The sequence below is a fragment of the Nanorana parkeri genome, unplaced genomic scaffold (genome assembly GCF_000935625.1).
Source record: "Nanorana parkeri isolate BGI_ZX_2015 unplaced genomic scaffold, ASM93562v1 scaffold592, whole genome shotgun sequence".
Classification (NCBI taxonomy): Eukaryota; Metazoa; Chordata; class Amphibia; order Anura; family Dicroglossidae; genus Nanorana; species Nanorana parkeri.
This window is the reverse complement of record NW_017306860.1, coordinates 788,944-815,433: the sequence shown is the minus strand read 5'-3', so window position 1 is coordinate 815,433 and position 26,490 is coordinate 788,944. Positions and strand designations below refer to the sequence as shown.

At 42.6% G+C, this 26,490-nt stretch overlaps 1 protein-coding gene across 2 annotated transcripts in view; it reads right to left on the bottom strand.

The window, feature by feature from the left end:
• Positions 1 to 13,187: 13,187 nt before the first annotated feature.
• CD9 (CD9 molecule) overlaps positions 13,188 to 26,490 on the bottom strand; it is a 30,753-nt gene continuing 17,450 nt past the window's right edge. Inside the window, exons 2-9 of one of the 2 annotated variants that reach the window (XM_018562692.1) lie at positions 19,477 to 19,579; positions 17,943 to 18,040; positions 17,033 to 17,107; positions 16,617 to 16,718; positions 15,735 to 15,816; positions 14,812 to 14,821; positions 14,672 to 14,753; positions 13,188 to 13,308 (exon numbers count right to left, since the gene is read on the bottom strand). In XM_018562692.1, coding sequence (XP_018418194.1) covers positions 13,243 to 13,308; positions 14,672 to 14,753; positions 14,812 to 14,821; positions 15,735 to 15,816; positions 16,617 to 16,718; positions 17,033 to 17,107; positions 17,943 to 18,040; positions 19,477 to 19,579 — 618 coding nt within the window. In that variant the 3' untranslated portion in view covers positions 13,188 to 13,242. Of the gene's footprint in view, positions 13,309 to 14,671; positions 14,756 to 14,811; positions 14,822 to 15,726; positions 15,817 to 16,616; positions 16,719 to 17,032; positions 17,108 to 17,942; positions 18,041 to 19,476; positions 19,580 to 26,490 lie in introns of both variants that reach the window. The other variant, XM_018562693.1, reaches the window with a different exon arrangement.

The following is a 26,490-nucleotide window of genomic DNA, read 5'->3' as shown; positions in this document are numbered from 1 at the left end:
GGGCGGGCATAAAAAACAAATACATACAAACTTTGACATTACCGTTTATGAGATCATTTGCCTATGTAGCCCAGCAACTTCAGAAGCTGGAATTCAACTGTTAGTAGTTTAAGGAACTTATTAGATTTACCTGCAGCAGACTAATGGGATCATCTCAGTAGAGGCAAAGTCACTGGACTGGAACGTCAGGGTGGCTTTTTAATGACAAAAGGTGGATTTTTTTTGCAGAGTTTGCAGACTTGTTAAGTTACTTGAAAGTCCACTTTAAAAATAAGTTTGACTCACCTTTTGTTAGCACAGTAGAGGATCTAAATCCAGACCAAGTGGTTTTTACTCTTTTTAAATTCACAGCTTTTATTAAAAAAACCCTGGTGATCCTGCCATGAAGCTCCTTGTTCAAGCACTTCCTGTTATAGAGCGACAACTGTCTCCTACTTATGCTCTTTCATTGTCACTGTGTCAATTATTCCCGAGGTCAGTGGCATAACAATCGCCATAACGACCCAGGCGGCCCTAAGGGGCCCGGCCAGGGCATCCCTCTGATGCCGTGTGGGCCGCCTGGGTCGCTATGGCATGTAAGGGTGCTGGCTGTCACTGACACAGCTCAGCAGCGGCTGTGAAGATCACTGACAACCTGTCAGTGATGTGTGCAGCGGCCGCGGCGCGTTTCCCCTCACAGCTGCTGCGGAGCTGTGTCAGTGACAGCCAGTAGCTGCGGCAGAAGAGGCTGGCGTTCACAGTGAAGGAGGAGGTGGGGCCGGCCTAAGAGCAATCCCGCCTCCTATTACATCACTGGCCAGCGACCTAAGAGCAGGCGGGGCCCGTCGACAGTAGAGGTGGCGAGGCCCAGGGACGGAAGAGGAGGCGGGGCCCGGCGACCACGGATGCGGACAGCGCTGACAGGTAAGAGGTGTACAGCCCATCTGAGACCCTGCAGAGCCCACTATAGAGATTCTAGGGTGGAGAGGTGGGCTGTTTGGTATATCAGGTGGGCTCTGCAAGTTGCATAACTAGCAATCACGGGGCCCCATACAAAATTTTGCTAACATATTATTATGATTAATAAATCATCATCAACATCATGTGTATGCTGATTATTATCAATATATGGGTTAATTTAAAAATCTCACTACAGTGATAAACAGTGCTCTGGCAATTTAAGGGGTTTACTTTTCAATATTCACCCAAGATTCACCTATTTTTCAACTGAAATCTTAGGGTAGAATTGGTGAAATTTGTGGATGAAAACATTGATAAAAAAGACCCCTGAATGTCACGCAGGTAGTGTTTAGATTAGCTTTAGGTGATTGTTTTTACTTGTTTCTTTCTAAAACCTGGTGGCAGTCAGGAAAGTTTCACTCCATGCAGCCTAAGACCAATACATGGTTTCTGTGGGATCATTCGCATCATGCAACAGTTTGGTCTGTGCTGACACCTTAACAGCTTCACCCAGATGCTGTATATTGCATGCTGAATGGCAGCAGTCTTTCCATAAAGGTCACTGAAGTTCAGAAGGGTGTGTCTTGGCATTCCTGGAACCCTTGAGGTCCTTCTTAAGAATGGTGTGCACACCTCCCCTGATTGTGTCTTAGCTTCAGCCTTTCCTGGAGGAAGCTATCTGCTCCCAGCAATGCTGACTGTGTTACTGGCAGGAAGTGAGTGGCAATGGAAAAAATCACTGTGGATTTATGGAGTGAGTCATTACACAGCACACGCCTTATTTACATGCTTTCTGTACAGTTCAGATTGCTCTAATATGTGTCATTGATATTAGTCAACATAGTATCAGTCGTCAAAATTAATATAAGACTTCCTTTAGCCAAACTGCCAGATACTAAGTTAACCACTTTGCTACTGGACCCATTTTTAATTTTTCATACACGTTAAAAATTGAATAATTTTTGGCTAGAAAACTGATTTAAACCTCCAAACAATTCTGACAGAAGAGGCCCTGCAGAATAAAAAAAAATGCTAGTTGCATTTAATTTAGTTGCAAATTAATAAATAGTTGCAATTTTATATGTTGCACAATTTTTGCTCAAATGTTTATCAAATCAATATTTCAGGATAAAATACACTAACATGAATCTTAGGGCACACATACACAACCAAATACCCTTTTTTTCTTTGTAAAATATATAAGAGGAGGTTGTGTTGGGTAAATAGATACCAAATATGTCAAACCATAAAATTGCGCGCTCCCGTGAAATGGCAAAAAACGACAGTACCCAAAAATTGTCCAATTGCGATGCTTTAAAAGCCTTTACTGCTCATCGCTTTAGAGCCATCAGTAAAGCCCCGTTCACATTGAGCGATTTATCGCGCGGTAATTCCCGCGATATCGCGGCAAATTACCGTGCGATATCGCTCTTCAATGCATTTCAATGGGGCAAAGGGTCCTGCTGTCGCGGGTTGTGTGTCGCTACAGCAGGACCCTTTTTGGAGCGGATTTAGCCACGATTCAAGCTTGGACGCGATATCGCGCGGCAAATCTCGCAATATCGCGCAATATGCAAATCGCGCGACAAACGCGCGATTTGCATATCGCGGAGTGTGAATGGGGCCTAAGGCCCCATTCACACTGAGGCCCCGTTCACACGTAGAGATTTATTGCGCGGTAATTCCCGCGATATCGCGGCAAATTACCGCGCGATATCACTCCCCAATGCAAGCCAATGGGGCAAAGGGTCCTGCTGTCGCGGGTCCTGTGTCGCTACAGCAGGACCCTTTTTGGAGCGGATTTAGCCGCGATTCAAGCTTGCTCAATGCAAGCTTGAACGCGATATCGCACGGCAAATCTCGCGATATCGCGCAGTGGGAACGGGGCGCAGTGGGAACGGGGCCTGAGCGATTTATGGAGCGATAGGCAACTCTTTGCCTATCGCGCAGTGGGAACGGGGCCTGAGCGATTTATGGAGCGATTTTTGCAGCGATATCGCTCATATTTCCACGCGATATCACTCTATGTAGCTTCTCCAATCGATTGCAATGGAGCTGTTCACATCTCGTCGCTCAATATCGCTCAATATCGCTTGTAGCTCGTCGCTGGTAGCTTGTCGCTCCTACATGACCCTTTTTTCGAGCGATTTTGAGCGATATTGCTCCTGATTGCATACAGCCCAATAGGAAAAAGTTGCGCGATGTCGCTCAATATCGCTCGTCGCGCAATATCGCTCAAAATCGCTCGATTTTCATGTCGCTCAGGTCTCGTTCACACCTAGGCGTATTGCATATGCGCGTCTGTCGCGCGTTTTTTTTACCGCGATTCGCGGTAAAAAAGTCGCGTGACAAACGCGCATTTCTGAAGGCTACTTGGCTGTATCCCAATGGAAACGCGCAACAAAACGGCCCAAAGTAGTACCTGTACCTTTTCAGGCGTGGGCCGTTTTGTAGCGCGTTAGGGACGGGCGGAAATACGCCAAGGTGGGAACGAGACCATTGAATACAATAGGATTTATATTTTTGAGCGTTTTGTAGAGCGTTTGTCGAGCGTAGAACGAGCTACAAAACGTTCAGGTGTAAACGAGGGCTTAGTGATGGCATTAGAATGATTGCTCTCACTCCAGTGTTCATGGCAATATGTAACAAGTATGCGGGTGTTTGCATATACTGTATATGTGCATGTAGTTGTGGCGGAAGGTTTTAAATCAATATTTTCTTTTTTATTTATATCACTTACATTTTTTAAACTTTTTTTTCTTTTTTACTTTTTACACTTAAAGTGACACTAAACTCGAGAGTTAAATCTTACAAATGCATTCAAATACCCTAACTAGCTCCAAGCTCACTCCTGTGATGGACTACAATCTCAATACAAATTAGGAAACTAAACATGAGATTGTAGTGCATCACAGGAACGAGCTTGGAGCGGTGACTTTACAGGACACACAGGGATCATAGGGAACAAAAGGAGCCCCCTTCCAGAAGGAAGGACAGTGTCAGCACCAATTCAGAGATGATTTGATGATCTACAGTCGAGTGATACACAGATAAGATACATTTTTAGTTAATAGTTAAGGTACTTAAATGCATTTTTAAGATTTAACTCCTGAGTGTAGTTTCACTTTAACTTTTTTTGCTATAACAAAGGGGGTTAGCAAGACCCCTATGGGATAGCACACATAGAGTGACAGGTACTTTTTATGGAGACATCCGGAGTCTATTAGACCCCCCAATGTCACCTATGGAACCCTTTGAAGCTTGTACAGATTGTTCTTCACCAGCTTTTTCTCTGGCAACAGGAGCCGGAAAAATTGACAGGCTGAAACCGGAAGTGACAAAATAAACTTCACTTCGGTTTCAGTTACTGGAAAGGTAATCTCCCTTTAAAACCATCTGCACACACCGCCGTATCATGGGCCCCGGTCATGGGCCCACATAGGCGACAGTAGAGCCCATGATAGCCAGTGGCGGAGGGCAGAACATAGTGTACTTCAGAACCATACAAGTGAACACGTGTATGCAAAAGCTTGCCACTGGCTGAAGAAAATGATTCCAAAATGATACTGCAACAGCCATGATCTTGGTATCAGCCACTTCAATACCAGACATTTACAAATGTACATTGGCACACAAGTGGTTAAAGCAAACATTTTAAGTAGATTCGAAGGTCAGTCCACCTAAAACTGATGCTGAAAGTTCTGTTAGATGATGGGTAGATAAAAACGAAATCTTCTGGGGTGAGTTCTCAGGTCTGAACACCTGCTGTGCTCCTTATAAAGGGGGTTCCCACTGTACCTGTTAGATATTGTATTTGTTTTTTATTATAGAGAATGTAACCGGAGAACCTGGAACACATACAAGTGGGCAGGAAATACAGAAACTCCCATGTAGACTGAAACTTGCAGGGACATGTCTCTGTTGGAGCAACCAAGACATATAAGAAGGCAGGAGCTTAGCCAGCCCACCGGGTCACATCTATAACTAAAAAAAACAACACTTTTTGTGTGTTCTGAGCCTTAGTATATATAAATAATTAATTTTAATATCCCTCTGTTACACTATAGTGCTTACTATACTGAGGGCCTCAACTTGGATCCAAACCTAGTCTTCTACTGACGTCTTGCCCTCTAGTCAACAGTTCAATGGCAGAACCTCAGTGGCCAGTAGAAACTTTCACATTGGACTGTTGAGCTGGCCATACATGGCATTTTTTCTCATTCAGTCCTGCAGACCGAACAGGAAATAACACCTTTGTCAAACTGCAAATGTTCCTACTCCTCATATCCCACCGAATGATAGAATGACCTGCCAGATAGGGCAGCACACAAGCTGCCATGGCAGATGTTACGCAAAGTGCACCACCATTTTTCCATATTCTACTGCAAATACAGTCTTGACTTGCACACTATGTCTGACTTTTCTGCAGCCCAAATAAAGGAATTCATATAGAATGCACTTCATCTGACCTCTGGTAGGAGATCTCCCTCTCCCATAACATATGCTGATAAGTTAAGTTGGGAACTTTGTAAGGACTGGAATGTGAACACTGGCTGACTCTTTAGGTGAATTATAGATGCAAACATCCATTCCAACATTCAGGATCCAGGAGCCCCCAGCCCCCAGCCACAGTCATGTAGGGTTACTCTCAAAATCCTTTTCTCAATCCTGTCCTGTCCAATCCTGTCAGAATACGTTACTCTGTTTTAGCTGATCTCTTTGACAAAATAAGCACTAAAGCCTTCATCAGCTAGAGTGGGGTACAATTTTTGCACTTCATTAATTGCCAGAGTTGGGCTATAAATGACACATGCACCTGTAGCACAAGAGGGAGACAGCACAGCAAAGAATCAAGCAGCAAGAGGTTACAGTCCTTTCCACAAGCACTGTGGGAACCATCTGTCTGCAGCAGTTCACGTCAAGCACTGATTAGAGGTAGCTTAACTATTTTCAGAATACCATTAACAGTTCACTGTCTGATTTACCTGTTCCTAATCATTACAAATATCAGCAGAGCGGATACATTAATGAGGGTTGCTGGGTAGAGCCCTCAGCCTTGCTTTTTACAAGTCATTAAATGCTGATTATTTCAGTGGAAGCTGCTACTCTCTAAGGACATCATCCAAGGCACAAACAGCCATTCAAACATTCATAACCAGCAGCCAATTAGCAGTATCATGTAGAGTATTAGAGATGCATTAACCATTGGAGTAAGGGGAAAGTCTCATTACATGGCAGTCGTTTCTGCATTCCTGCATTACTCAGTAGATGTATGCTGTATGAAACGGATTTGATTTTCTTAATGAAAATTACATTATCAAGCAAGATTTTACCATCCAGCAGAGTCTGAATTTTTACTCTCTTTTAAAGGAAATGTATGGAGTTTTTTTTTTACACAGTTCCCTTATTTATTATTGTTAGAGCTAAGAGGGGAAAAAAGGATTTCACATAAATATGTAATATTATAAATATGTATTATGTATTTTTATATCCAACCAACAAGGGGAGCTCTAGGCTCCCTATATTTCCCTGGGACTCTTAAAGGCATCCATACCTATGGTACAAGCTGTCTTTTATAGAGACCATGTCACCAGACCATTAATTTCAACAAAAATCTTTGTAGAGGATTATATGTGCATTTCATGTATTTTAGGTATATGGTAGTTAGCTGTAAAGCCTCCTTTAGGTAGAGATCCAAAAGCCCTGCTGATGCACGTGGCCATCTTGGATGTGATGTCTTCTCTATGTGTCCCTGTCCAGAGCAACACAGCTTCAGAAAGTACAACCACCAGCATCTCTTCATCCTGCTCTTGTGTGCCGCAGTCCCATTCATTCCTCTGAGGAACCATACTTATGACAGCCTCCAGTGGTCCTGCAGAGTATGGTTCTTCCCACAGGGGAGCCACAGATGAAGAGGACACAGCAAGGATGCTTTTTTTTAAAGCATGGATGTATAGCTCCAGGCAGGGCAATGAAGATCAGGATCAAGGACGACAGTAAGTTTTTCTTTAGGTGGGCTGCAACAAGGAGGTGTAGGCATGCCTTAAAGGATAAATTGTTCTAAAGTTACAGCTGTCCTCTAAGATACTTCATAAAAAATCTGAATATGTGTCACCATTGGAAAATGTCCCCTCCTCCGTTTCTGGTGACAACTGTAAAATGTGGATTTCCCATCACTTGCTGCTCCAATGACAGTGGTTACCAGGGCAAAATGAGAGGATGAATCTTCCTAGAAGGTATACAGATAGCAATAAAAATCTGACAGGTATTCTAAATATACCCCACTACATCCTAAACGGAAAAAAACATTTTTTTGGCTATACATACACTTTAATGACAGCAATGTGGGTTGGCCAGGGAAGGGCTCTTATATCAGCACAAGGTATTTGTATTTACATTACAAGGCTGAGTGGGTGTAATGTGGATTATGTGTGAATTTCAATGTTATTACCTATTGGGCATCCTATTCCAAAACCTTGGCCAATCATATGGAGTAAATTTGCAGAAATAACAGCCTCCACTCTTCTGAGAAGGCTTTCTGCATGCTTTTTGAGGGCATCTGCAGGAATTTGTGCCCATTATCTAAAAGAGCATTTGTCAGGTCATGTACTGATGTTGAATTAAAAGACCTGGATCACAGCTTTCCAGTAGGGCAGAGGTCATGTACTGATGTTGGATGAGAAGATTTGGATCAGTTCACGATCCAGTTCCTCCCAAAGGTGTTCAATAGAGTTGAGGTCAGGTACTGATGTTGGTTGAGAAAACCTGGCTCACACCTTTCTACTTCCTCTCAAAGGTACTCAGTAGGGTTGGGGTCCTGTTCTGATGTTGGATGAGAAGATATGGCTCACAGTCAGCGATCCAGTCCCTCCCAAAGGTGTTCAATAGGTTGGAGAAGACCTCACTTTTAGCCTTCCAATAAATCCCAAAGCTGTTCAATAGGGTTGAGGTCAGGGCTCTGTGCAGGTCAGTCAAGTTCCTCCACATATCTTTATAGAGCTGGCTTTGAACACAGGGGTACTGTCATGCTGGAACAAAAAAACTGACTCTACAAAACTGTTGCCACAAGCTTGGAAGAGCACAAACTGTCTTTGAATGATGTAGCAATAACAGCACCCTTCACTAGAAACACCTGAACTCAATAATTTGGCGAGTTTCCACATACTTTTGGCCATATACTGAAGGTGTGATGGTCAGGTGTCCACAAACTTTTGGCCATATAGTATACAAATAACTAGTGATTTTTATTAAAGCACAAATGCAGACACAGTAAACTGGATTTTTCTATCACCTACATCAGCATTTCATTTACAAACTATGCCCTTTTAATACATAAATTGGAAAGCAGTAATGTATTAATCTGGAAAACAAAGACAACACAAGCATTTCTTATAACATTTGTGGACTTTAACATTTTAACCAGAAACAGGTGCGTCTCCACCATCGACATGTACTGCTTAAGAGGCTTCCTGGAGGGAAGCAGGGGACATGTGTTTCCAATCTGTTTTGTAGGTTACTCCTAACATTTAGTCATCGTTTCCATTCCTCTGAAGAGTTGGATGTTGGAGGGGAAAAAAAAATTAAAATGTTTCAAAGGCATTTTCCAACCATCCCATCCCTGGAAGTCGCTCAATTTTAGCTGCAAGACTTCTGTTTAAATGCCTTTTTTCTTATACTCTAGCGGGCATTTGTGCCAGAATGCACAGATACTGCATACCTGCACTTCTGGAAATTAGTGTCATAGTTGACCAGCACAGGCTCCACTAGCATCAGTCACCATTTGTAAGTGCCCACCCTTACTTTCCTAGTGCCAAGGCCGCTGCTGCCCACCATGTTTATCTGCTGCTGCTGTTGGCTGGATTAGGGCAGTAATGATGGATGTGCAAAGCAGATCTCACTGGCAGGGGAGGGCAGCGGCATTGACACAGGTGGAAAAGTCTGACACTGTGCGCTGCAGGTGTTAAAAGAGCTGGTCAGGCTGCTAGAAGTAAGGAGACAGCTGAGGAGAGTGAATGGTGCAGGGGCTGCAGAGATAAACTGTGGAATACCAGTGAGCCTGGACAGGGTGGGGAGTGCAAAGACAAGGTATGAAAGAGGAGAGCTGTGGATGGGAGTGCAGAGGTAAGCTGTGGGATGCACATATAAGCTGCAGTGGGGGCAGTTAAATGGTGAGCTGTGGATAGGGGTGCAGAGGCAAGCTTAAGTGGGAGCAAGGAAGAGATGAGCTGTGGATGGGGCAGCGGAGGCAAGCTGGTGTAGTGAAGTGATGAGCTGCAGGTGGGGGTGTCAAGGTGAGCTGTAGTGGGAGCAGGGAAGTGATGAGCTGTGACGGGAGGTGCAGAGGTGAGCTGTAGTGGGGGCTGTAACACAAAAGCCCTTTAGTAAGTGGCATGATATTTGTATATGCAAAAAGCTATGCAAACTCAAATGATATCCAAGAGACGCAGGTTCTCTGGAAGAGATGACAATGTCCTGAAATGTGGTAGTACCCATACAGAACATTGTACTCCTGGTGAAGTAGGCAAAGCTATAAAACTGAAGGTACTTGGATATAGATCGCACTATCCCTGAAACAGCGCAAGACAGTGTACATGAGCTAACAAGGGGCATATTGATAGGAGAGAGCAGAGTAACAGATAAGCTTGTCTGCTGCTTCTCCTTTCACTGTCTTTTTACAGGCTGGTGAAGGACTAGACCTGCATGTGATATAGGGCTATCCTGTGTGCCAGAGCTATGTCAATCTAAGAACTGGATTGTACGGAAATACAAATCCTCAGATGGGCAAACAGCTCCCCTATATGTATTTCAGTGGTGTATTTAGAAGATCAGCTTTATGCAGGTGGTGCATACTTAATTGCACTTCTCTACAGCTCTGCTACTTTCCCACTATTATGCGGCGCACCAAAGAGATATAAAAAAAAAAAAGTGGGCGAGTTATTAAAAAAATAAAAATTATAATGCCCAGAATGCAATGGAAAATTAAGAGTAGATTGTTCACACAGTTCAATCACTTTTTCACTTCAAAGTTTTTAATACACACAGATGTTAAACAGTATCTGTGGCTTAAAAAAAAAAAAAAAAAAAAAAAAAAAAAAAAGAAGAAGAAAAAAAAAAACGCAACACAGACCAGTAAACACAGTTATATTTGTTACGGTTTATTTCACTGAACATCCCAAATAGTACAAACTCTTAAAAATAACGGTGAATGGTCACCAGACCATGAATATCAACAACAAAAATATCTTCATTCCACATTTAGCATATTTTTGCATGTTATTGCCTTTGAAAAGCCTCCCCTTGTAGACATCAAATAGTCCTGAGACTGCTGCTAGGCGTCACCATCTTTGATTTAAATGTCAGGAGGACCGTCTACAATTTGATTATTCTGATTGCACTCTTTTCCCTTACATGAGAAATTACTTGTCTTTATCGCGAGTGCAGACACAACACAGGCCAATTACGTTTCTTGGGCTTTTTTTTTAAATTTCTTTGTATTAACAGACCATCTGCCATAAACGTTCATCATTATGCCCCTTGGGCTATAAGCTTCAATTTTGTATACCTTGTATTGCCCCTGAACTGGATTATTTTATTTTATTATCCTGTTAGGTTGTATTGTTGAAACTAACAATTATTGAATTAAATAAATGTCAGGAGGCCCAGCGGACTTCAAGCCGTCATTCAGGTGACACTATAGCAGAGGTAGGCAAACTCCGGCCCTCTAGCTGTGGTGCAACTACAAATCCCATAAGGCACTGCAAGACTGACAGACACAGGCATGCCTCCAAGTGGTAGATGCATGGTGGGATTTGTAGTTTCATTACAGCTGGAGTTTGCCTACGCCTGTTCTATAGTATTCCTCTTCCCCTGGCAGATATATAAAAGATTATGTAGAGAGGTATAGGGAGGGGTGGAGGAGCTGGTCCAGTGCAAATAGACACTCCCAGGAAAGCAGAAGGCTATGGCATGCAATAAAGCAGCGGCTGTGCTAAGGCAACGGCTCTTGGAGTAGTCCAATTTTGTAGAACATTCAAAAAGGCACATTGCAATTCAATACAAAATTTATAAAAATAAAAAAAAAATTAAAAAAAAGGACCCCCCCCCCCCCCAAAAAAAAAACACAGCAAGTAAGCATTTAAAAGCAGAATTCCATGGAAAATGATTAACCCTTGCAGTGGGGCTACCCCCACATTGCAAGGGTTAACTGCTAATTTTGCTCAGCTGGCCAGTTGCCGACAGCGCTCCCTCCAGCCTCCTAAACTGCAGCAATGGCATATCCCCTGGTGTCCCCACATTCTATACACTGTGTATAGGACATGATGATTTACAGGACCTTAGACTGCTTCAGTAGGCAGGGGAGAGGTTCCAGGGACCGGTCTAAGATCCAGCTGGCTCAGAGGATCAGATGAGTATAACTGTTATTTTTCATCCCTAGACACAAGCACTTAACCCTTTCCCCAGAGTTTCTTTAAAATAATAGTTTTCTGCATTACTCTGCAATTGGCAAGCTGGTGACAGAACTTTGGTCCGTTTATAAAAATCACATTTGATGTCTGCCCATAAATTTTAGAACCAGGCTTTGTTTTTTCTAAGTACCCCCTGGAACATTTTGTAAATACCCATTGATCCTGCCAGTAGAACTATTTGATGGGCAAGGCATATTTTGATGGGGTGACAACCCCCTACTTTCTGCAATGAAATGACTGCAGCTTTGTCACCCTTGCTGCTGCTGTAACCAGTGGTGTATCTTGGTTTTGTGCTGCCCTAGGCAAGACTAAACCCGAGCACCCCCCCCCATCCTTAATCTAAATTAGTCCCACCCCTTCCTGTTTAAGACATTTTGCATAACCTGTCTAACCTGCGCACGGTGTATCTAGATTCTGACAGGTTGTGCTATGTAGCGGGACGCTCTAGTTCTACCTTTGCAATAGCCACCTTCTCTGTTCCTGGTTTGATGGGCTCCCTAGTTCTGCAGCTGCAACACCGATCTTCTGCCTTAATATGCTGGGCCCTCTAATTCTGCAGTTACCCATCTTTAGCCTTGGCCGCTGGGCTCTGTAGCTCGCCCCGCTCTAGAGACATAACCCTGAATGGAGTTTATAGGCTGCACTTCCTCGATCTCACCACCACGGAGGTGCCGATGAGCACGACGACCATCTGGATCTCACCTCTGGGGATCCTGCGGAAGCTCCTCCCCTCCTGAAGTCAGAAATTTGGGTGCCGGTTTCCCATGGAAGTCCGAACTGCCAGTGCATCTGGACGAAGGTCACACACACCAATACATTGCACAGCACATTCACCAGGAAGAGGAAGGAGCTGCAGCATGTAGGAGTAGGCGGCATAGGTGGACACGTTGGTCCCCCAGTCAAAGAAGCACCAGGTCCAGGAGTACTGGCAGTAATTTATGAATAATTTATAATATAATTTATTTATTTTCTCTCACCTAACTGGTTTGGGGGCAGCATTTTTTGGCGCCTGCCTGGAAAGCGCCCTAGGCAAATGCCTAGTTTGCCTTGCAGTAGATACACCCCTGGCTGTAACTGCTTGGATGTAACTGCTTGGATATTGGCATGGTTGACAGTGAAGAGTTAGGCCTAGCTCTACCGACAGCCTGTTAGGCTGACAGCGCATTGCTCTCTCTGCAGTAGCTTGGGGAAAGGATAGAAACGCTCATCCAATGATAGATACAATGCTCCTTACCTCGTAACCCCTCCAGCATCGTCTAGCTTTGTAAAGGAGTAATAGTCTTCCCATCTGCATTTATCATTAAAAAAAGGCAAACCACATTTAACATGTAAATTAACATGTTAACTTACCTTGAAAAAGCCTGTTCATCAATCAAAAAGGAAAATAAAAACAAAAACCAAAAAGCATTTAGATTGACCGAGCACTAAAAATATAGACGAAGGCCATGATTCATTTGGGTGTATTTTTTAATTAAGTACCAAATTATGTTCAACTTAAGTTATACTTCGATTAATATTTTAAGAAAGCGAAAGACAAGTCTAAACGGAATAAACTGAACAAAGCCCTTCATAGTATTACCATTTATAAATATTACAATATATATATATATATAAGAATTTAACCAATCAACAAAATCGAGTACCTTGCATCATTGGTTTAACATTTCAAAACATAGAGAGCGACCTTTAAAAAAAACAGGTTGGCATTAAAAAATAAAACAAAAATACAGAAAATATAGCACAACTTTATTTTTAGAAAAGGCTGTTTGAACACTAAAATTGTTTTTTTTGACATCGATTCCGTGCCCCACCCTTCATGGACCGATTGAGTCCAATATTATACCATCTCCCTGTTGTTTCGGATTGAGCAACAAAGGACCATGCTAAAGACCATTCCAAAAATCTGCAAAAACAAAAAAGGAAATTAAACGTTTACCATCATCTTTTATATCTCATCACTGTATCCCGTACTGTAGAACTACAAGCTGCTACAGTCAATTAGGGAAACCCATTGCTACATGCTAGTGTTATTACATTCAGGCCAAAGGTTGCCAGCCTTCTAATGTAATTAACCAGAATGTGTTTCTAAGCTCTTACAAAAGCTAATGAAACCATAGTCTTTGAGAGTGAATAACTTAACACTAGTGAATTCATATTAACCTCAATAGTTTTTATATTTTTTTTTAATGGAAATGCAAGGCTTTTTAGGTACAACTATAGTAATATTTTTTTGTAGCCTGACAATGTGCAAAAATATTTTAAATATTGTAATTGTATTCGACAACTACAGTATTAAATGCATGAGCACTGCCATCTTTAGGCTACAGTTGCATCTGCAGGCTAAAGGTTTATTTTGTCAATGACGCAAACATGCATGTGATCCCTTTGTCATGTGAAAAGTTATAGGAGAAAGTCCAATGTTTTAAACGCTTTTCGGGGGAAGTTTGGTGTCGTGTGCTGGTGTGCGGCTTCTGTTAAATCCGGACCGGGGTGTCCCGACGTGGGTGCTGAGGGAACAAAAAGTAGAGAACGAAGCGCAATGACTTAGGTGGGATTCGACAGGGGGTGTGTGGCATTTAACTCACTTCTTGGTGAGCTAAATACCACACCCACATCAAATCCCACCTGAGTCATCGCGCTTCGTTCTCTACTATTTGTTTCCTGATCACTTTGTCATAGCCGACAGTGTTCACATGATCAGGTAGGACTCTGGTTCCAGATTGTCAGCAGGGGTATCTGGGAATATGGGCCATCAGTGGTGCAAAATGTTAGCTGGTGGCTCTCAAAAGGGTGGACTTGTATTATGCGTACACCAAGCATGTTTCGGCAAGACTTCCTTGTTTCCACTTCTCTCACCGTCTCTGATGCCTCCCAAGACAAAGACTTACAGGGTTATTTACAAAAGGGTGAAGAGTTTGGGAGAAGGCAGGAGAAGTGAACAATCTAGGACAACATAGCTGAACTGGAAATTGAGCTGAATTGGAGAATGTTTCCAAATCAGCTATGTTGTCCTAGATTGTTCACTTCTTCTGACTTCTCCAAACTCTTCACCCTTTAGTGAATAACCCTGTTGGTTGTGTTATCATTTTGGCGCAGGGTAAGGCTGAGCTTCAATGAAGAGGGCAATGTCAGGTGCATTACCCCAGGACATAACACCGGTAATGTTTTACTACTCTTCAGTCACTTCACAAAGCTGAGATGCCTGGATTATACGATTACAATGTTCCATTTTTCTTTTTTAAAGCGGGGTTAACTTTAATACTCACCATGATGGCAGCAATTCCAATTCCAACTGCCCCAATGATGTGGAATTTGGTGCTGAAGACAGTTTCGATTGCTTTTGGACAGGCCTAGTAGAAAGCAGAGAAGGATACAAAAACTATGATGTGCTTTCAGCATACAATATTTCTTTACACAAATATGATTTCATATGCATGTCAGCAACCACTTGAGGAGGCACCTATAAGCATGTTACCACAAGCCCCATCCTGCTGTGTGCCAGCTATGGAATTATGGCTATGGACCTGTGCAGTCTAAAGAGACCCCTGCCTAAATTAAACATGCATCTAAAAAGGGGGAGGAAAAAAAAAAAAAAAAGTTTGAAAAGCAGCTTCGCTATTACCAGGTACTTCCAGGGTGAATTCCCTCCTTCCTCTGCAGCAAGGGGGCAGTAATGGGTGACCTGATACTTATCTCAGTAGTAATGCTACAGAGGTATTTACCCGGCGATTCCAGGGTAGTGTGACTGCAAAAAAATTGTGCATGCAGTGTAATTCTGAAGTAAACTTTGTGTTTGTAACACTACATTTGTGTATATTTTTTTTAAAAGGATAGTATTTGATTTTTTTTATCAGATTATTTGAAAACATAAAATCGGCCAATTAATCAAATTATGAAAATAATCATTAGTTGCAGCCCTAAAATGATCAGTAATTCCAGAGATCTAAGGAGCTCAAGTTATGTGCAAATCTGGATTTTGTAATAAATAAACTTGCCACCGCCTATATCCCATCTTCCCTACTGGCTGTTTAATTTGACAGGTAACCTCACTGACCAATAGAAAGGATCAGCATGCGGGAGGGTCAAACGTGAATTTTTACAGGGGAAAAAAAAAATTAAAAAAATGCACGCATCTCTGAATCATGTGTTTTCACTGATTGTAACCTTTGCTTATGCTCAGTTTACATTGCTTAGACTTGGGGCAGGTTTACTTTACATGGAAAAGGTTTAACTTTTCCCTGGATATTTTGTGTAAAAACTGCAGCTGCCACCCAGATACTATTCAATGCTTGCTGCTAAGATAATAATGAGGGTACCTTACCGGCGTAGTTAAGGTGTCCACTACATCCTTGGGAGGGCAAGTATCGGTAAGCAGAGGACTAATACCTCCTACTATACCACAACAGTCCAGCTGTAAAACACAAATAAAAAGGGAGAGAAGAAATGGATGTTAGGTAGACCATACAAACCATTCTTTATAATGAGTGAATGCATCTACTTGTCCTCAGTCTTAAGAAATATTAGAAGAGTATGAAGATTTTAGGATGGTCCCTAGTTTCTAAAAACACAGTAGTTAGCTTTCAGTGTTCATCCAATGCCACGTTCTTCCTTCATAACCCCACTTCCTCCCAGGGTCTTGTTCTTCCCCTATAGCCCATGTCCTCCCAGGGTCTTGTTCTTACCCCATAACCCATTTCTTCCCAGGGTCTTGTTCTTCCTTCGCAAGCCATCGTCTCCAAGCCTGTCTGCTTCATCCACAACCCATCTCGCTCCCAGGGTCTCCCCCACTTCTGCACACCCCATCACTTCCAGGGGCCACCTGCCTTCTCCCCAAGCCATCTCCTCCAGGTTAAAACAATGTCTTTATTGCTGTCCTTATCTTCCTATTGCAGTGACAGCTACCAGCCCCCCCCAAAAAAATGTTGTCCCATTTCATATGGACAGAAAGCGAGGGAACCTCTGCCCACTCGGGGGTCAGAGACGTTAACGCCTAACAAATTGCACTTTTCTCTGCTTTATCCAATACAAAAAAAATCTTGGCCCAAGTTACGCTTTACCATCGAGCACTGTGACCCAAATACCTCCTGTAAGCACTTTTCCACGCCTGGTCTCTCATTATCAGTGCCCAACTCAGACCTTATTGCCTTATCGTAAGCATTTGTATTCTTTCATTTATGTTTATCTGTAGCAAATAAAAAACAAAAGTCATACAGCTAAATGGATGGTCTTCAGGGTCTCCTTTAAAGATGTCTCCTTAGTTGAAGTGTACTTCTCATATGTGTCCGTATAGATTTTCTGCAATTCTTGTACAATCTGGGAGGTGAGAAAATAAAAAACAAATAAACAAAAAGAAAAAAACATGCTAGTGCTAAAAAACAAAGAGCACAATAAAAACAAAAAATGCACACTACTACCACCACCACTAGATACATTTCATACTGGAAGGGCCAAAAGGGCTGGTGGAGAGTAGATGTAGGCTGGGGTGGTCAACTGTACTGTCCCTCCTGCTGTCAACTTATGTAGCAACCCTTATAACAAAAATGAAAGCCAATATTAAACAACTTGCATATATTTTTATACATTCCACATAAATCCCGAATATGAATTGAAAAATTTCACAGGCATACCTTGTCCTTATTGGCGAAACCCCAAATTCCAGCAGCAATCTCGATGGCAAAAATAATCAACAAGAAAGCAAAGAACTGTAGAGGAAAAAAAAATATATATATATTTTATTGCAATAATATAAAGGCCTACAATGTGCCCTATAGTTCTGACAAAGCGAGTGCCAACCATAATTATAAATGGTGTTTGATGGGAAGGCTCTACTTGCTGTAAACTTAGGCTGGTGGTAACAAGGGACTTCTCTGCCTGACACAAGGTGCCTTCTTGCCCAGCATCAAGCAGTAACTAAACGACAATCATGCCTGCTAAGCAGTTCAAGCGGTTGCCTCATGGCAGCACTGGCGGTCCTACTTTGCTGCATTTGGTCTTTACAGAAAAGCGGAACAGCCACAGGCAGCTAAGGATTGCTCTACTGGGGAGGAGGGATTAATATTTCGGCACAGGTTGTGGGTGTCTTTTTAACTGGTTCACATTTACATTACAATTGCACAAGCATTTTACCATTGCCAGTACATTACAAAACATAGCTTAGATTTTGAAAATCTGCCTCTTTTAATGTCATACCTGTAGGCCATGCGCAGGCCTACAGGTATGACATTAAAAGGACAAGTTTGGGAGAGGCTGTTACAGCGTACAGGTTTGAACATTAAAAGAAGCTTATTTTTCAAAATCTAAGCAGGGTTTTTTTTTAATGTACTGGGGGTGTTCGAATGCATGGGCAATTTTAAAAGGAGAACTAACCCTTTAACCCTGCTTTGCTGTACCCAAGGCAAACAAAACACTTTTGCCTGAGGTTCCACTATAACATTTGCTGGTAGCCATCTTAATTTTTTCCATATTTTTTAATCTCTCTTGTACAAGAATGGGAATCTGAAATTCTGTAACACAGCTATAGTATAACAAAATTATTACCAATCCCAGCATGCACTCCGACTCCTGAATTGCGCCACAGCAACCAAGGAAACCAACCAACATCATGAGAGCCCCTGCACCAATCAGGATATAGACCCCTGCAACAAAAACACATTAAAAGTTACCATCAGCATACAACATGGCTTGTGTCCTACTGGTAAGAAAAGGCGAAAATAGTTAGGTGGACTATAAGCAGCAGAGGATTCAATTAGTGCATTCAGAACCTATAAAAGGGATCCCACTACAGGCTGCCCATTACATCCCCTGGAGTGTCCAAGGGTTTCCATCCAAGGCCGATTCTTCTCCCATTCCTATAAGATGGGCCAAGGTACTCAGGTGAGGACTAGGCTGTAAAAAGGCAACCCTGGCCAATGAGGAGCATTTCCAACCATGCACTTGGCATGACACAGATATTTTGCACATATCCAAGTCTCCATTCGCACCTCTATATCTCTATATTGGCTTGATTTACTACTTTGACTATGTTGACTCTGTTGACTGGAGTGAGCCCACTATCTAATCCTGTATTTGTTCCTTCTATGTTATCTTTCAAGAGTGGTTGTTTAATAGGTAATTTATCTAGTTTAAAAGCTCCTCCAGTCTTCTAACCATTTCCCCCCCCATTTTCCCTTCCCCATTAAGGTGCAGCCCTTCTCGGCTGAAGAGCCGGTAACCGAATGAGAAGTCGGCCCAGTTCTCCAGGAAACCAAAGCCCTCATTCCGACACTAGTTCCGGAGCAACTTGTTAAGTTCCCGCAACTCGCGCTGCCTGTCCAGAGTGGCTCTTGGCACCGGCAGTATCTCAGAGAATACCACCGTGGAGGTACTTTCCTTCAGCCTAGCACCTAATTCTCTGAACTCCTTTCTTAGGACACTCCATAATATACAGGGGTACAGGTACGCCTAAGAGCAAAATCGCACATGGACTAATACACACGCACACACCTGCTCAAACATAAATACATACACACTATAGGTTGGACTTGATGGACTTATGTCTTTATTCAACCTCAAATACTATGTAACCTAGGTGTCAGCGTTCCCACACGTTTTTACGTGCAAACTTTCCCTCACACGATTTGTGTTTTGCTAATGTTTACGTGCGTTAGACACGCATATACAAAGACACACGTTTTATTGAGCAGATTTAAAATGCATTACTGTGAATGAGCAAACGTGCACATAAACATGCAAACCACTTGTGTTGCACGTTTATGTGCTTCCAAACGTGCTGTAATCTGCCCGAAAAGCTCATGCACCTTATGCAGCGTTTGGCGTTTTACAGCTTGCAACAAAACTCAGGTGTGAACAGGGGCCATAGAAAAGAATGGGATTTCTTGTGTAGTTTTGTCGCACTTAGCTTTAAGCGTCAAAATGACCAGGTGTGAACAGGAACTTATACCGTAAGTTCCGGTATCAGGATAGGCATCGGGAGCATTTGGGAGAGTACTCGCCCAAATACTTGGTATCGGCACCGATACTAGTATCGGTGAACACCTAATAAAAAACGTTACTACATAAAAGTCGATCTTACCAGTATAAAATGAACTAGCACTGGAATCTGCCTCAAACATGGTCTTTGTCTGGCTATCGAATCGGAGCCATAGTCCTATTGCCAAGACCGCTGTGCCCGCCAACTGTGGAAGGTAAAGAGAAAATGGTCAGATGTGTATTTCATTTATAAATAATATAGAACATCCTGCCACAATAAGATCGACACAATGACCCCACTCTCTACAAAAAAAAACAAATACTTAAGAAAAGTTTCCTTCGTTTTCAACCTGTGTGAACTTTATAAAAGTGCCTGGAGAAGGGCTTAAAATAAAATGGGAATTAGCTGATCTTGCCTGATTGGACGTTGGGGTCAGATATCCGTGAGGAGCCGCATGGGTTGGAACTGTAAGGGCTGAGGGGCATTCTTTCTGGAAATGCGACGGAGGAAGCAGGTTGTCCCACCCGCCCTCTCTGAATTTTGTGGTTTTCTGTTGGTTGCAAGGTCTTTTTTATGTCATGGCAGCTTGGCGGGATAGGGGGGGAGGATCTGAAACTCTGAGCAAGTTACACAAATGGGGGGCCATCAACTGGTATGGGTGCTTCCCCCGTTGGCGTCAGTAATTGCAGGGGGAGGGTTTGGTCCCTTGGAACCAGTAACTGTCCTTGAGCTGGTTGGGGTGCGGCGGGGGACATGGAAGGAGTTTTTAGAACAGGCCTTTTTTGGGCTGTTGGGCACCCTAAGACCCCTTCTCGGATCAAACAGTCGTTAAGAGTATGTATTTGTATATTATTTTGTTAATTACTTTGGTTATTGTTAAAGTTGGTTTGGTTAATAAAAGGGCTTAAATATAAAATATAGAAAGCTGCAGACTGGCAGTCTCATTGGTCACATGGATAAATAAACAGCATGTCCAGGCATAATGAAGCAAGGTAGGCAATATTGATAGGGAATCTCTTTTGTCTCATTTATAGAATATAAGTATAGAATGTAAAAACCAATTAATAAATCTTGGGGGAAAAAAACCCCAAAAACAAAACAAAAAAGTACAATAAATCATTTTTTGCTGTGTGCATGTATTAAACAGATGTCCTGAATGTTTGTTCAGGCTAGGGTTGCCACCTGTCCAGGATTCACCCGACGGGTTTTAAATGTCGTGCAAGGGTTTCATGGCAGCTGAAACCCAGACACAAGATGTCAGGCAGACAGGGGCAACCACAATTAAGATAGGAGCTATTGGCCCTCAACTGTGTTATTTACATATGAATGGTTAGCGCTATTTACATATAAATAAGCTATGACTCATTCTCCCCCAAAAAAATTTGTGTGCGTCGCTAGAGTGTTCGGGTTTCGATGGAAGAAAAGGAGGCAACACTGGTTTAGGCCTTCAAAACACAGGGCCCCATAATCGGTGCTCTAACAGCTCGGGAAGCTTGACTGAAACACTTGGCAAGACAAACTTTATTTTTGTGCTGTATAAGTATCGTTACTGCTTTACAGTATTAAACATGAAAGGTTCATTTCGGCTTTTAGCTGAACAGGGCTCTGTATTAAACTTGTTGCCTTCATCTACCCAGTGAACTGAACTGTTGAGATTGCTGGATAGGAGGACACCAGAGCCAGCTCAGGGAGCTTCTAAATGAGTCAAATGGCTGTTCTCCACCCAGATTTTCCATCCAGGTGACTCATCCTTCTCCGGAATTTAACAAAGAGCTGTAGCTCACTCATATACCACTTACAAGGAAGGAGGGATCACTGTACAAACTGGTTCTACTCACTTTTATCCAACAGCTTCATGCTGGGAATAGGATCACGTTTCTTATTGTGTTTTAACAACTGAACACACCATGGCTGCCTGACAGCTTTCAAACCATCCTGTGGTCTTAAAGGAGACCTGTACTGCAGAACAATGCAACTAGGGGTGGACAAATTAATATGGAATTCAGGAGCCAGTCTGTTTAATCCAGGAGCCAGCTCCATCAGCAACAACTAGAGCAAACCTCAAAAGTCAGGCAAAAGTCAGCAGCATTGGCAACCTGGCTTAAAACTTAGTTTATTGCACCTTACCAGTATATAGGGCTCATTCACATGGACGTGCACATCCATAGGGCATGCACTCCTGTTTAGAGACCTGGTTTCGGGAGGGACAGGTCCTGGGTGTAATTGCAGACAGGCAGTATGCGTCCAAGTGGAAGCACCCAGACCTGTATGGATGTGCAGGTTCGGGTCTGCGGGCAACAAGTGCAGCCGCGTCCTCCCATAGGGATGTACAGGAGGCTGCATACAATTAAAACGCAGCACCGTCCCTCCCGAGAGCAGGTCTCTGCACAGGGTTGTGTATGCCCATATGAATGAGCCCTTGGATGTGGTGAATTCATTTTTTATTTTTTAACCTGCCAGTAACACACTTCCTGTCCTAGGGGGACTATGCTCCCTCACTGTACATCACCTAAAACCATCAAAATGGCATACTTGCTGCCTGGTTATCATACTAATTTGGTGGTTTCAACACTCCCTCAGTGCACATTTCCTTCACCTGCTGTGAAAAAATGTAAAGTTTCCATTCTGTCTAGATCACAAGACTAGCTGTATTGAATTGGAATGTTTTGGCAGGTGCATTTACCTGCTGGTCCAAAGGTCACCTTTAATACTATAGGTGGAACTACGATGATGTACACTTAGGGCTAGTTCATACGCCTGGTGCGACCTTCAGTCATTTACGAACAGAAACTAAAAACAAGCTCAGTCATGAAGGGGTTAAAATGAGATTTCAGGTGAGTTCCAGGGCATTTGCATGCATTTTTGATGCGTTGTGTTGCAATCCGATGCAGCTAAAATAGACCAGCCACAGACTTCACTGGTGTGAATAGAGCACCAGAAATCCCATAGGAAAGCATAGTGATGTATTTTGGCTGCAGCAGCCAAACTGAACGGACTGCATCACAACTGCATCTGGTGTGAACTAGCCCTTAGGGATGGTAAGGCTTTAGAAGGCCTTCTGCACTAGGATGCACACAGATGTGCAGTGTCCACTCCTGTGCAGAAACCTGCGCTGAGAGCGACAGCTGGTGCGTGTACAACTCCATGACAGGACGGCGGCTTTGTGCTGCTACACGCCAACCCGAAATTGCGCAGCTGTACAGGTAGGAATGCACTGCCCTGGATGCTATTATGCATGGTCCTAGATGCAGACAGCCTGCATTCAGTGACAGGCATATGTCCTTCCTGTCATTGAGTTGTACAGGTGGCTGCACGCATTAGCTGTCCCTCGGGGGTCAGGTTACTGCACATGTATGGCTGTGTGCACCCCAGGTCAATGTGGCCACAAAGATACAGACCTGTGACAACATACAGGTGAAACTCGAATAATTAGAATATCGTGCAAAAGTAATTGCAGTAAGTGCTGCAAAAGGGGCCCAAACCAAGTACTGAGTACATATGCATGCTTGTACTTTTCAGAGGTCCGATATTGTTCTATGTACAATCCTTGTTTTATTGATTGCATGTAATAATCTACTTTTTTGAGGTTGTGGATTTGGGGTTCTTGGGGTTTTCATGAGCTGTAAGCCATAATCATCACAATTATGACAAATCACGGCTTGAATTATCTTGCTTTGCATGTAATGAGTCTATCTCATATATTAGTTTCACCTTTTAAGTTGCATTAGTGAAATAAATGAACTTTGCACGATATTCTAATCGAGTTTCACCTGTAGATGTGTGAAAGACCTGAAAACCACATAAGAGGAAGTTTTCATGGCAACAAACAATGATTTACATCATCAAGCATTCTCTGAATACAACAGACAAAGCAAATCTGCTGCTGGGTCACTATGGGGCGTGCTTGTATTCTGGCATTTTTTTACAGTATACACTCCAAAATGCCAGAATACAAGCACGCCCCATAGTGATCCAACTTTGGGGGTGGTCTACATTGTTCTGGCATTTTTATTTAATATGTTTTATAGCAAAAAGGGAATAAAAAAAAAATCACACATTCTTTTTTCCTTTATATAGTAAGAGATAAAAGAGAGCTCGGTCTACAAAAAAAAAAGAAAGAATACAATGCATTTGGGTACAGTGTTGCATGAATGAGCAATTGCCAGTGAAACTATCTCAGCACTGAAAAATTACCTGGATGGGGGGGGTCATATTTTTTAAAAGCGACAGCTTAATTCTTGACCTCCATTTCCATAAAACACTAAGAGCAGACAATTTAAAGTCCCATGGTGCCAAAAATGACAACTGACATACAACAAAGTGATATCAAAGTCACTTTAATGTATACATATGACAGTTAAGTTTGTTTTTTAAAGATATTTTTGGATAAATCAATCATTTTAGTTCCCCAATCTGGGAAAACTACAAGATATGACCAGTACCAGCATTAGGAAAAACAGATGAGAAACTAGTAATAAAAAAAAAAAAGAAGAAGAAAACCCCTTGATCACGGACATCTTGCCTGAACAAGCCCTGGAACGTTTCGCCACAGTTTACGTAAGGGCCATTAGGAATATACGAGAGCAGCTGTATTATTACCATCGGCGCAGCCTTTTATTATTGCCAACCTCGTAACTTGGATAAAAAAAACACACGTCTGATCCGTTTATGGGAAAATGTTTTATAGGGAACCGAAACTCACAAAGAAGCCATTTGGAGACTTCAAATCTTTCTGCACGCACAATACACATATACTGAACAGAGGGGCGAGCGAATATTGGAATATGCGTCCTTTTCTCGGATTGCTATGGGCACCGCTCCAAATTTCATAAAACATCAAGCCCGACTATGTGAGCCCATTGCCATCAGCTCATATTGTGGTGTATTAGTGGACTGGTGTGAGGACTAGTGCGGTTTTAATGATTTTGAACACATTTTTAGCGAGGTACATGCTTGTGTATTTATGAATAAAACTTCAGATTATCTAGTTATTTTTTATAATGGCATTGTTATAAAGTGGTGGGATGTTACTTGTTATGAAAGGTTTGTGTATATTTTTCATGGGATTTCCTTTTTTTTTTGGTGCATCTGGCTCACATTGAATATCAATATCCAGCTTGATGGTACAATGAATATAAAACCAACATTTTGTTTTGGTAGTTTTAGAGGAGTGTGAAAAGATCAGATCCTCAGGTGCTCTTTGTGACTCTGTTGGGGAGATTTACCCCATCTGTCCTGGTGACCATGATCACTGGAGCATAAAGAGGTGGGGATCTACAATATGTGAATTTGGATGCATGGACACACCCTGAAGGCCCACAGGAATAGGGTGATGCACACACATGCAGGCGTCAGCACATGAAGGTACACACTACAACATGTGCTCAGCTTTTTTTAAATGAGAAGAAAAAAAAAAAACAGGGATCGGTTAAACCCCCACTGAGGAGATTTTTCACTTCATGTCCTGTAGACACAATAGGAAACTAGAGGAAATCTCTGTACGTGATCGAAATCCCTGTCACTGAAAATACTTGTTCATCCTGTCAGAAATCCAATGAGCAGATAACTTCCTGTGTTCTCTTCCTCTGTTCTTCACAGAAATGAGCCCTGCCCAGTCCACTTCTGTGGACTACAGAACACCCCCCCCCCATTTTATGGAAACTAGAATGTTCTGTGGTCTTAAAACACTTCCTGTCCTAAGTTGACAACATTTCTTTAAAGAGACGAGCGCCCAGTGAGTGTTGTCACTCTAGGATATAAAGTGTTACTGGATCACCAGGTTAAAATAAAAAGGTGAAAAGCTTGAAAAGAAGAAAAAAAAAAAAAAGGAATGCAGCCACCACATGGAAGGATTAATAAGTTTCAGTATATACATTCTTGTTCTAGGGGTTAGATACACCAGTCAAGCTATTAAAATAACACACACTGATAAAAATATTTACATTAAGCCGCTCTCCAGTGTGTATAGAAACCCCTACAGTTCTCCTTTAACATTTGCACAGTTTCCTCTCGGAGGAACGATAAGGGGGTTCAGCAAGCGCCTTAAAACGCAACCTTGTGTATCACAGGAAACATCTCGTCTATTCTGTGCACATTCATCCAGTCCCTTTAAGGGATGTGAAAGCATACCTGAAAATGACTGCAGATGGGAGATGAGGGACTCCGATCCGACAGTCTGGGGAACACAGAGTGACTATGTTAACCTGACCCCTCGGATTACTACTGCTCCCCCCATCCTGAGATAAGCAATGGGCAGAACCGGCCAGCACTGCTCTCGTATGCACAGATCTGCAAAAAACTGCAAGGCCTGCATGCACGGCCAACCACCCTCAAAGGTCTATGACAAGGAATCCCTGAAAACTGCCTCTTCGTTCTGACAGGTATGGCTGACATCTATGCAGGAGGGAAGCATCGCCATATGTCAACACTTACCTGCAGCCTTCTGGGATCTGTACCATGGAGGTCCCTAGAGGATTGCAGGAGGCTGAGTGTACGTTTCCCGCCACACAAGTAAGGAATAAGGGATAAGCAGGAGGAATGGAGCAAAAAAGGGTATTCAATAAAAATAAAGTATGCGATTGTGTATGAGAGAGGGGGAAGAACGGATAAAAGTCAGAACAATGGCAAAAGAAGAAGGCTTTAAAAAGGAAGAACTCCTGGAATAAAAAAAACCAAAAAAACAAAAACTTCCCCCTGCACTGCAAGGGTTAAAGTAGGGTATACACGGGTAGATTTTTGCACAAATGTCCGTACAAAATAATCCCGTCGGAACGTTCGAATACTGGCATCAGAAACGTGCCGCTCCAAATGTCATTTGATTTTTGATTTGTTCGTTAACATTCTATTTTGGAATGAATGGATTTTTCGAACAAAAAAAACCAAACACATTACTGTTAGAAACGCGATAGATTAAGCAACATTTTTCATCCTACTCCTTCGAAAAGTTTCGGGAACATTGCGGTTCTCGTCTGTCGTTTGCACCATACCAATTGATATTCAACGTTCCCAAAACGACTTCTTTCGTATGAAATTCTAACCATCTATATCCTACTTTAGTTCTTGTTTTGTCAGGGGGGGGGGGGGGGGGGGGGGGGGAGGAGCTGGCACACGGGGACG